The sequence below is a fragment of the Lycorma delicatula genome, chromosome 2 (genome assembly GCF_047948215.1).
Source record: "Lycorma delicatula isolate Av1 chromosome 2, ASM4794821v1, whole genome shotgun sequence".
NCBI classification, from domain to species: Eukaryota; Metazoa; Arthropoda; class Insecta; order Hemiptera; family Fulgoridae; genus Lycorma; species Lycorma delicatula.
In genome coordinates, this window is record NC_134456.1 from 132890941 (window position 1) to 132904067 (window position 13127).

The 13127-nt window shown below is 27.2% G+C and overlaps 1 protein-coding gene across 1 annotated transcript in view; it reads left to right on the forward strand.

Moving 5' to 3' along the window:
* Positions 1 to 410: 410 nt before the first annotated feature.
* Positions 411 to 13127, forward strand: part of LOC142320256 (neuroligin-1-like) — a 770210-nt gene continuing 757493 nt past the window's right edge. The window contains exon 1 of the mRNA XM_075357957.1: positions 411 to 692. Within this exon, the coding sequence (XP_075214072.1) occupies positions 570 to 692 (123 nt within the window). The 5' untranslated portion in view covers positions 411 to 569. The remainder of the gene's footprint in view (positions 693 to 13127) is intronic.

Genomic DNA, 13127 nt, shown 5'->3' on the forward strand with positions numbered 1-13127 from the left:
ATCCTTTGTGGCTCTCTACGGAAGTTAAAATCCGTAGTGATAAATAAATAGCTACTATATGAATATATATATATAAATATTTATGTATGTATGTGTGGAAACGCTTGCATGCTCATGAATAAACACACAAAGTTTTTACTTAAGGCAAACATGGTTAAATTTTGTTTGTATTTTTTGTTTTCAGGTAATTGGTCGTGTAGAGGTGCAGTTCGCGAACTTTTTTTTTCTTTTTGCCCAAAATTGTATATCTAAATTAAAAATAAACTACTTCGTTTATTATTTCCACCTAAATTTAGTACATAAATAGCTTTACAGAAGAAGTATAATTCCTTTAATATATTTATTCATAAATTATTACCGTTTATAAATAAGTCACTGATAATTTAGAAAAGTTGAACTGAAATGAAAACTTCGCGTAAATATTTTTGAAAATGGTAATAAGTAAAATAAATTTAACTTTAGACTTACTTTATAATTTTGATAAATCAAAAATCATTCGTTTTAATTTGATGGTGGACGTACAGTCATAGGGGTAAGTCGAGATGTGATGGGTTCTGGGTGTTGGGAGGATGCAGACATGGAGACCGGTGCTCGGCGTCTGTCTGTGCATCGCAACACTGTTTCCAATAGCGCTATCTGGGCCAAGATACAGTTCGAGAATTGTGGATACAGAAGCTGGAGCCATACGTGGAGTAAGTAAATACTCAAAATAATTGAATATTTTTATTAGTATTATTTTTTAGTATAATTATAGAATAAATGAAACAATAATATATATTTATTGAAATAATTTTTACATCACTTTCTTGTGTAAATATTGAGGAGTATTTTATTGAATTTAATTTAAGAGTATTTGTTTCTTACTGATACGAGCCAAAATTAACTTTTTTTTGTCCCTTGTCGTTATTTTATTATGAATATAAGCAAAATGAAATTTGTTACGTGAAATTATTTATATAATACATTGTTATGAATCTTCGTCGAGTTCTGGATTTTTAATCGATTTGTCTTTAATAAAGAACCAGGGCATACTTTGAAGTGCTCCTGAGAGAGTGTCAAAAAAGTGGTATAAAGTTAGTGTAGTGGTTTAAGTACATGACAAAGTGCTAGAGCTAAGTTTTCCGAGCGAAATGAGACGTAAAACATTAAAATCGAACATTAAGAACGTTTCTTTCTGTGCACACTTATTAAGATTACCGCAGGATAGGATTACTTGGAGAATTATCGATCGATTTTGGTCTTTAAAAAATCCGCCATTATGGATCAAAGAAATTAAAGAAGACATGCAAGAATTAAATTTGACTTACGAAGATTTACTTAATAAATCCGAAAAATTAAAATTTGTTATTAAAGATCCGAATAGCAACTTTAAATTAAGAAATTTTAATTATAAAAAAAGGGTTTATTCAGAAGAGGATCGTAAAGCAAGATCATTAAGAATGACTAAATATTGGGAGAAAGTAAAAGCTAAGAACTTAAAGGCCAAAAGATCTGCAAAAAAGACTTGAATTATTCTGACTAAAGTGGTCCTTTGCGGCCTTAAAAATAAAAAAATAAAAAATTTAGTGTAACAGTGAATTGCAAAAATCAGTCAATTATCGTCGTAGTTGTTTGTACTGACGGGCAGTGGATGATCAGCAATGTGATATTTGTCGTATGTATTGACAATAAGACTAAAAAAATTTAAGCCTGTTATTTTTTGCATGTTTTAGTAAAAGCTAGTACCAAACAAACTCATTTGTTATAATTTTTTCTAGAGAAAAAAAATTATTTTTTGCTCTTTTTTGACACATACAAATGTTTATAACTACGATAGGAGATAAAAATACACTATTTGTAAGTAAAATACAAACAAATATTCCTGTGTATTCTGTGTACAACTTTCACAACGTTTCGTTGTTTTTTCGACAATGAAAAAATTCAAAACCTTTATATCTTTCTGCTAAGGCACTTATTTCAAAACGATATTGTTGCACTAATAGAAAATTTTTAAAGAAAAATGTATACGTGTGGTCATTTATAAATTTTAACTAGTAGTTGGAAAGAAGTAATAATGAAAATAAAAATTAATTTTAATGACATTTTTCAAATTCATCTTAGCTTAATTTTATCTCCATCTTGTATAATCACTATTGAATGATAAAAATCTCACTCAAACGTGCACGGCTCATTACGAAGGGGGTTTATACAGCCACATTTATTCTGTCTTAGGATGAGTATGCATATACTTGAATTTCTTATTTTACCAATTTAAACAAACATCCTTATTTAAAGAAATTTATTGAAATGTTATTTTGGAATTTTCTTGATAAATATAATTCAAATTTTATCGAAGGATAAATTTATGTAATGATATTTGCCAAATTATCTATTACTAGAAAAAACATTAACATCTTTTACGTGAATACTATAGTACTGATATTTGGTAGATTACCTTCATCAAAGCAACTGATGAAACGAACCGAAATCGTACATTCTTGGTTAAACATTTTTTATCAATATGGAGTTTGGAGATTGAAATAACAATTTTTTTTTTTTAAATAACCATGAAAACTGTTTTCGGTATTACTTTCCAATCAAGCGCTATAGCAGAGCTGCTAAAGCTTTACAAGGGAAATTTTTGTAATCGATCCAATTTGGGCATATGTAATTTTCACCAGATCTTGACGTTTTGACACCTAAGGAACCGAAAAAACCAAAAAAACCAGATGGAAATGTTCCTTCCGCATGTTCGTATGCACTTGTATGTGTTTGGTGTTGCACCCTACATCACCTTTTATCTCTCCAAAACTACTCGCCCGATTTAGACCGAACTTGATCAGATCACTTCAGTACATTATTTTTCTTACACACATTTGTTAACTAAAAATTAATATTTCCAAAAAAAGTATTTTGCAAAATCGTATCCCTACCTCAAAAAATGCTTAAATAAAGTACTGGCTAGTAGTGTATACTTTATCATTAGTATCCGTCTCTCACCACAGGAGCGCTAGTGTAGAACTACCGTACAGCTGCTGTAGTCGACTGCTACGTTGTAACGTCACAGGTGACCGACCGGTAGAGTTAAATAAATGTAAATGTTACACATTTTAAGTGTAAAAAAGTATTTACAGTGGCCACACCTTACTTTAAAGGCGGTACTTTAAAGTATTTAAAATACCGCCACAACCGTGCAAATGAAATACGGTATACGCACCCGCTTTAGTTAGACTTATTGATTTAAAAAAACAAGAAGTATATTTAAATAAAATGATAAATACTATAAGTTGTGTGTGTTAACCGTGCATCAGAAAAAAAACCCCGTTTGTGAAAGTCCTGCAACTGTATTGTCAGCTCTTCTTTTAGTTATATAAACTATAGGTTTCTGTTATTTTACTGTAACATTATTATTGGTAGGTGTTAATGAAATACGTGATATTAATTTTTAAAAGATTATTTCAGTCGGGATTTTTTGTGCCTAATAACGTTTACAGAAAAGAACTGAAAATCGGACATTCCGATTAGATAGAATGTAATAGCGCATATAATTCAAAACGGATGTCTGCACGTAGACACTTCTATGCAGAAGAAGGTGATGAAATATCTATCCCACATTTTTTTATTCCAGTTGAAAATGAAGAATTTAGAATTTTTTAGTTATACAACATAATGAAATAATTAGATTGTGAATTAAAGGACTAATAACCATCATTTCATTTTTTTTTTTTTTTCAGTGTATCGATTATACTCGTTTAACAACAGAAAATTAAAAAGTATAATATAGCATGCTGTATAAAATACTTCAAACGGTGTTCCTAATTAATTATTAAACAAGACACGTTTCACTTTTCTAAAACGTATAATCAGTTGATAGCACGTTTAAGCTCTTATATATTTATATTACTACAATTTTTTTTTACAATTTGAAAATTATTATTTAATGTTAATAACTGGAAATTCCTTTTTTAAATGTTAAAAATATCTTACTTTATAATTTAAACTTTCGTTCCAACTAACTTTTTTTTGTAGCTTATAAAAATATTTTACTTTTTAATAAAATATATTAAAACTTTAAATAAATAAATAAAAAACGAATAAAAGTTTTACAGACAAGATCGGATATTAAAATATAATATTAATACCGCAATATTATTTTAATCCTAATTATTATATGAGTAATTTAAATTTAAAGCGAGTTGTATTCATCTAAGTTTACTTAAATATTATTTTAACAGTATGAAAATAGTTGTTTTTTTTAATAGTATCTTATAATTTATAGACAGTATATGAAAAAAAGAATTTTGCATATATTTAAATCTAGTAGATTATCCAACTACGATCTACAACAGAAATACAGCAACCTCACTCGATATAACATTAATAGTATCGTACAGCTTATTAAGTTATATGAAAACACTGATGTCGTGTTTTAAAATCTAATGTATCAAGCAATACAAATCAGCATTTCTCGTTTTGTTTGAATAAATTTATAAATTACCGTAATTTATATCTTTCTATTTAATTATAATATGATGTCGCTTCCTCTTAAGATCTATCTTGTTTTATATCGTATTTAATAAAACATTGATCGAGAAACGTTCTTTAAAAAGAAAAAGAAAACGGTATGTAATCAACTAGAGTAACTTTTTTGACGAGAATATTTTAGTAAAATACGATAACATCCTTCCTGTAAGTCAAATCCAGGATCAGTTGAGTGAAAGGCAAAAAAAAAACATAATAATAGAAACGTGTAGTATGTATGTGAGAAAAAACAGGAAATCATGCTAACCATCAATGTTCTATTTTATGAAAGACATTAAAATAAATCATAATTCCATAATTAATTTTATTTTATCGGTAGATCAGGTGAATACTATTTGACTCTAGGTTTTCAATTTTTTTTTTTTTTGGGGGGGGATTTCCAAAGAATTATGAGTTCTGAAAAAACGTATCAGGGTGTTGTAAATCTACTAGGAATAGAACCTTATTGACTTTCAACCTAATCATTTTATACAAAAACCGGAGTTAGAGCTAAAATAAACCGGGTCGTTGGGCACATTTTCAAATTTTTTTCGTTCTAGTAGGTAATTTGTAACAGTACTTTTTGAAACTTGGTAGAATGGTGTAAATCTATTAGAAATAAAGCCTTACTGATTTTCAAGCGAATCGGTTCAAAGGAACCGGAGGTAAAGATATGATTTTTTGGGTACGTTTTCAAGGTTAATTAATACCGAAAATCCGCTTTTCTAGCGCATTTACTGTAACAAATATTTTTTTCTAGAAATTGCTAGCCTTTTTAATTTAACAATGTTCACGTTAAAAACGTAGTTGTCATGTGATTATAAGTTCACAATCATTTGAAAAACATGATTAAATAATTAATAATTACATATGAAAGAAGATTTTTATTCCACATCGTCAAAAATAAATTAAATTTATTTATTTCAAAACCATAATTTTTCCAAAATATTAATTGAATTTCTGTGTTAAATACCGATGTTAAACTTAACTTATATAAATTTTATATCCATTAACTACATAATGTATTTTAAGATATAATAATAATTAGGTTCACAGTATAAAGATTTTTATAAAGGAATAGAAGTATTATTATTAAAATATAATTATATTTTTACTACTAACTAAAAATAATACTATGAACGTTATAATTGTTGTATTAAATACAATTATCTAACACTTCATTGCTTCGTTATAATTAAATCATTTCAAGCGTAAATAAAGGTTAACGTGTTTTGAATATATTCCATTTTCAAAACTCGCTTTACTTTGAGAACACATGTATGCATAGTACATATAGTATTTGTCAAAATGTTATTTAATTAAGCTAAGAAAGGTTAATAATTGTATTCAATATAAAAACAATAAAAATAATTTTGCATTTTAAAAGTAAAATTTAGGTTTGAAATGTTATGGTTAATTTCTATTTTACAAAATTTATACTATAATATGTAGTTACTCAGACAAAACCTCAAGTACCTACATAAAATGATATCTCATTGCTTCCCTTATATTCAAGTGACGATAGAAAAACATTCAAGCCATTGTGAAAACGTACATTTTCATAGTTCCTGTAAAAAGAGAGACACAAATATAAAATGATAACATATAATGAACCAGGAAATATTTTATTCATGAATTGTTAGGCAGTAAATTTATTTTTCAATTGATTTAAACAGTGCTTCAGGCAGTTAATATTTTTCAGAAACGTCTGCATAAAAAACTATTTTTAAATATTAAAATTTAAGTCCCGCATCTAAAAATTATTTTTATAAAAATATGCTCTCAGATTTCCCTGAAGTAAAGTTTTTGTTATTCATCTACTAGGCAATGTACAAAAAATTATGCATCTGTTATGTCAAGCATTGTTTATATGTAGATATAGATTTTATTTTTATTTATTATTTTCTATAAAGTATCCATTATATTTTATTAGTCGGAAAGCCACTTCCATTTTCTCTTACTGTAACCTAAATTTTAACTTTTAAAAATTCAGATATAAAAAAAGACAGGCATGGAGAACGAAAGTGTAACATGTCAGAACGAGTTTAACTACTGAGTTATAAGTAGCATCTCAGTCCTTAAGGATTTGAAAATGTAAGGAATTTGTGTAAAGATGTGTTCCTTTTAAAGTTAATATATTTAATAAAATAAAAAATAAACTTTCTTTTGAATACTTTTCTGTTAGAAACAGTATAAATTAGAAACAACATCTACAATATTTTCTTGAAAGTATTATTTAAAACACTACAACAAAATTAGTCATAAGAAGCCATTAAACAAAAGGATTAAATTTTAAAAATATTAACAAAATACTAAAATCATTTTAATAGCAAATTAAGCTATAAAATATCTAGTCTCATGTAAATTTATTCGGAACTTTTTTTATACGTTTTATTTAATCAGATTATTTTTGCTTTAATGAACATTTAATGGCATTACATGATAAAAAAAAATTAATTAACATAAGTCGGTGAAAGGAGGTTGTTTGTTTCATTTTTATTGGTGTATTAGCAATATTAAGCCAATTTACGTGCAAAAGTAATTAATTGATTCGGGAGGTCGTAAAAATATTAATTTTGTGGATTTGTGACAATAATGAAAAAAAGAAAAAGAAAAAAATATATATGTGTATATAAAACTTTTAATCTGATAAGCAATTTTAAGACTGCTGCTAGCCACATCCTCCTTCACGCCTCAATTTTTTATTTTTCCTTATATAGTCTTATTTTGGTTATTAATCACATAATTATATCATTGTAATGATAAACCTTCTAAGCATTATTTTAAGACATTTTCTTTAACTTTTATTTTGATACTTTTTCTTTATTAAACTTAAAAACGAGGGAATTGGTTGACGAAATCATTTCGCAAAAAGTAGATTACGATTTCCTCCCAGGTGATGCGAAATCTTATATCTATTAAAAAATATTTAGATCATCTTCTAACTGGTAAAAGTTTTAGATAAAGTATTTTACAATATCTCTTAGAATGCATTTTACCACACGTTTTATAAATATTTGTAAATAGATTTTTAATTAATTTTGTTCTTTTTAAATATTACAAATATGTTTTATTTAAGAGATAGAATAAGAAATTATGTTTTCATGCCGCATTTAGTAGACGTGTTAGTTAATTTACATTCTTTTAACATTTTACAAAAATATGTTTTCTCTTCGAGTAAAAGTTTCTCTTTTCGTTCTTTGGTGAATCGATTTTTTCTCTTCATTGGTAGTCATTAGCCAAATAATGTAAACTCACACAGTTAGCATATTTCTCAGCTTAAAACTACAAAATAAAACTATAATGGATTATCATTTACTGAAGTAAAATGAAAAATAAGCGAGGAGAAAGCAAAAAATCCATCTTAAGAAAAGTATTAAAAAATTGTTACCGAACGTCGGTGAGTTACTTCCCTTATTCAATTTAAAATACAATTTTAACCGCATAAAACTTTTCCAATTACCATTAAAAATATATTTAAATGATAATCGTTATTTACTACTTAGGAAAGATTTTTCGTCTTTTGTTATCCAGAATTGTTCTAAACCAGGAACTTCGAAGTTTTAATTAAAATTTGAGATTTAAATCGATGAAACTTTATTTCTCATATTCCAGTACTCTTAGCAAATCCCCTGTAGTGTAATGTTTTTACAAATTCAAAATAAAGTTAAGAATGAAAGAAAAAATTTTGGGTTTTATAAATATAATTATGTGTAATATAAATAATTTATAATAATAGGAACTGATAATGATAATAATTACGACTTTAGTAATTATAAATAAATACGATAATTATCTATAATCTTTATTACACTGTTAAGACTATTATTTTTATACGTTTACTTGTTATACTCAATGATTTTAAGCGTAATGAATTAAATTAGGCTCAACAAATATAAATCTAGTTTTAATAATTGTTTCTAGCGTGCTGTTTTCATGATTAGAATTAACTAAATTCATAGTTATTCATTTTTTATCTATCCCCTGATTCAACAAATTCGCGTTTTCTCTGTTTTTTTTAACTTGTTTGTCACAGCTTTTCGATTACACTTAAGTATTCTGTCAGCTGGAAATGTTTTTTTTTGGGATTGAAAAGTTTCTTACGTGAGGGAAACACCGTTCGTTTCGTTTAACGTATATTTTCTTAGATTTATCATTAAAAAATTATTAAAATTTTTAATTTGATTATACTGTGTCAAAACTGCATTCTACACATAATAACAACATTCTAATTTATGAAATGTTTGTAATAAAAATGTAATAATGGTATTATTACTTCTAGCCTTCAACTGATTATACAAATCTTGGGTCAATTTCTGTCATAATTTTTCTACAAACACAAGGTCATTTTTTTTTTGAGCACCAAATATGATAAAAAGGTTCCTATTTTGTTATTCAATTTTTGAACTTATTGTTAACTAGCTGAATTATTTAATTGTATTATTACGTTTAAACCAAAAGTAGATTTAAAAGAAATTTGATCCGTTTTTTTAAGGATTTGATTCTCAATAATTTTCACTACATTTAGAAACATGTTATTTAATGATATTTACCTGCTTCAGTAAAAAAAAAAAATAATAAATAAATAAAAGGTAAATAAGTTGTTCAATTAATTTCATGTAACAAAAAAAAAAATACTTCTATAATACGAAAAATTACTATAAAATATTCACATTTTTCAGCTAAATGTTTTGTAAACAAGAAAAAATTTTCCTACGGTAATTTACTTCTTTTATCAATAAAGAATTCTCCAACAAACATTTGCCCACGTTTTGTTAGAATAAATTTTTAGCTGGAAAATGATTAATAATACGTTTGTAAAAGATGGTAAACCATTGCAATTTTTTTCCCAAAAGGATATCAAAAATATTTCACCTTAATTTTTCCCCCTCGGTGGAATGAATACAAATTGTGCTAATTCAAAAAATAGTCTTACAAAGAATGAAACCCAATTAAAATTTCTCTAAATTTTAGTTGACGTTAAGAAAAGTTGAACCCGTATCGTTTATAATCCATTAAATCATTTTTATGTTATGGTTCAACAAATAGATTTAAATTTTTACAGAAAATTATAAACTACAAATTTGAAAGATGGATTTTGGATGAAACACAATAATTTTCTAAAAAGAGAATACGAAGATATTCTAAAAGAAGGATTTCATAACAAAAAAAGAGTACAACAAATAGTCAGAACAAAAACTTTTATCAAATATTTACTTATTATTAATTTTTAAACGGATGTTATCGAATGAAAATGCGTTTTATATTTTATTCGATAAAATATTTAATCAATATTAATAGGTGCACGTATTCTGTTTTATTAAATTTTATAAAAATAACTATGAAAAGTAAAAAGAAATGAAAATTCTGAGCTAGATTAGGGATAAATGAGTTGAGTATATTAGAAATATGTGATTACTGGTAATGCATGTCCCAACACTAAAGCGAACTTACTGATCCGCGTTACAATATTACGTCATACGTAAAAGCTAAAAGAGCAACGTTATCTTCTTCCTGCTTTTTTAATATTCTATCAAAGAGTTCTGTTTTCATATTGAGTTACCCCAACAAAAGGTGGATTAAAGGACATAAAAAAACTTTTTACAGTATGTATTGTGACAAGATTATAATAATATATTAACAAATTTAGTACAACCCATTCTAATATTTTTTTTCTTACATCGTTAACACCATACAGAATTTTAAATAAAGGTTTTATTTTGGAATTTTGTTCCCTTGAAATTATATTAATTAATCAGCAATAAAATAAACAACTGATAAAGGAAAACATGTGTAGTTTACGGTGAATTTCTAATGACTTTATTTATCTAAGTGTTAAAGCTGGTTTTGCTTGATAAGGAATGAAATAATGGTTTGAAGCAGACAGATTATAGCACTACGTCATTCCCTAAGGAGAACAATAGTGGGCATAATGGGATTTTAGAGGTGCTGATAAAGAGATTATTGGTACAAGGTTCTACAGTCCTTTGCCCCTTGAAGTTAAGAGACTTTTGATTTTATGCTTCTATTATTAAAATTAATTTATGACAGAAAATTTAAATTACAATTAAATCTGTTCAAATATTAAGTAAGGTTTTACATGAATTATTTAATATGTAAATGTAAAATAATTGCTAGATTACAAGTATCTACGTAAATATAACATACATTTACTGCGTTATAAATGTAACATATTTTTTATATTATATGACCTATGAATCTAAACTTATTGTGTCCTATATTAAGAATTATATACTTCGATGAATAAAATATATATTATGAGCTTTTATGTATATTATAACAATTTTAATATATATTTGTTACTCCTTTAAGTTAATATTAAAAATATATAGGTATCAGTTTTGGGAAATCACAATACTTTACGTTTCCAAGCAATTAGAAATTAAGGGGAATAAACCCGATGAATGAAACAAAAGGGATTTATATTAAGATTATGTGTTAATATGTTATGATTAAGGGACTTACCACAGGCTATGAAGTCGAGCCCCATTAGACATGCTTGATGAATTTTCGATAGAAAATCATGTAACTTTTGATTGTTTAATCTTTGTTAAAAATAAACTCCGGCTAAACTTGTCGGTACTAGGTAGGTAATCGCTAAGAATAAGCAGTTATTTGCCGTTGACGTCTGTTAGAGGTGAACTCTTGGGTTTGTAATATCGTCATGTATGTAACACTATATCCGTTAGATTAATGTTGTTGGAACGTTTCGACATATCTTTTAGATTTTTTATTTTATCTAGGTTTGCACTATAAATTTATTCTACTGTAAAGAATTTTCGGTATTGTAAATAAATTTATTTAGAAATTAAAATAATTTTTTTTATGTTTAAAAACTAAAATTATATGAATACAGCAGAGTATGTTTTTTTGTTTTATTTTTTAATTTTAAATTTTGATCCGAATCTTTTACATTCATCTGATTTTAATTTGACATACTAAAAAAGAATTCCAATACTAAAAAAATACATTGTATTCGTTGTTTCCTATAAAATGAGGGTACATTAAAAAACGGTTTATTAATTGTCTTGATTCTGAATAAAGAAAAAAAACATTTTCAGGCGAAAATATTTAATCTTATTAATACAGTATTTCTAGGACATTTTTCTTGGTTTTTTTATTCTTCCTTTTCCGAAAAATCATTTTATTTATTTGTATATTTTTAGCCAGATTTTTTATGTCTTCCTAGACATAATAGTAGTACAAATGTACCAAAAAAGAAAAAAATACTTTAGTATAAAATCGAGGATAGGAGTTCCGATCAAAGTTTAAAAATACAGATCTTTTGAATTTTTCAAAAGTTTTTTTGGTTTATTTTCGTACATCATATTCTTTCATTATACAAGAATAAATAACCAATGCCAGAAAAGTATTACAACTTTATTGTCAGTTTTTCTCATGTTATTTATTTTTCTGAAAATATTTTCCATAATGATCTGGTAATTGCTTCATTTTTAATATTATTTCCAATTAAAATATCTCATATTAGGTAAAATTAACCATATTTATTTGTTTTCTGATGAATTATTTGTTTTGTGGATTTTTCGCTCTATTTGTTATACTTGTATTATTTTTATCATAAATGCTGACTATTTTGCAAACGATTTACGTTCAGATAATCGTATGTAATATTTATTTATTATTATGTTTATTTACAATATTTTTTCAATTATTTTTTTTTGTAATTTACGAACAAATCTGTTATCTGTATAATTTATTTTGCAAAATTATTTCATGATGATATTAACTACTACGTTAATTTGTTTTTTTATATGTACTCCTTCTGTATTACCATTAGTGTGTATGAGTGTCTATATCTCTTGCATGTAGCTCTCGCGTGTGAAAGACACGCTCGTCTGCGCATGTAACCCTAACTCTTCTATATATGTATAAATTCATATTTAATTTACTTTTAATTATTTGGTGTTTACTTTTAATTTCTTCAATAAATGTTGAAATTATGTGATCGGTATAAATTATTCCCATATGTGTATGTGTTTTTAATAGTGTAAACAATAATTTTCCAAATTTTTTTTTTCCTTTTAGTGGGAGGGAAAAACTCTACCAGCCGCCGCCAGGCCCGCTCTGACGGCAAGTGCGAGGCTCTCACCCGTTAAAAAACTTCCCTCTCTAGTCACGCAGGGGCCGGACCTAAACCACATGGTATGCACACAGCCCCTGTGCAATCACCCGGGCACTCATGTTATCGAATTACAATAACCATAATGACGTCCCCAGGGGATCAACGGCGAACGACGACTTCTAGAAGCCCCCGCTGACCACTCCCCAAGGATGATCGCCCACAGCCATCCGGTATTGGTCGCTCCGCTTCAGGTCAACTAAAAACTTCCACCCTACCTTCTACTCATCATAACATCGGCAGATAGCCGAGAAGGGACCTCCCCCTAGGCATCTATCGCCCATCTGTTCCTATCTTCGTTGAGTTGCAGAGAACGCCTCAATAGACAGAAAATATTATAGTAGTCGTCACCATCCCCTTCGATATGTGACGTCTCATTACCCGCAACTTTCCCTGCACTCACTCCTCTTCTTGTCCACCACGTACCCCTCACGCTGGGGACATTCATTCCTTCTGTGTTATTCAA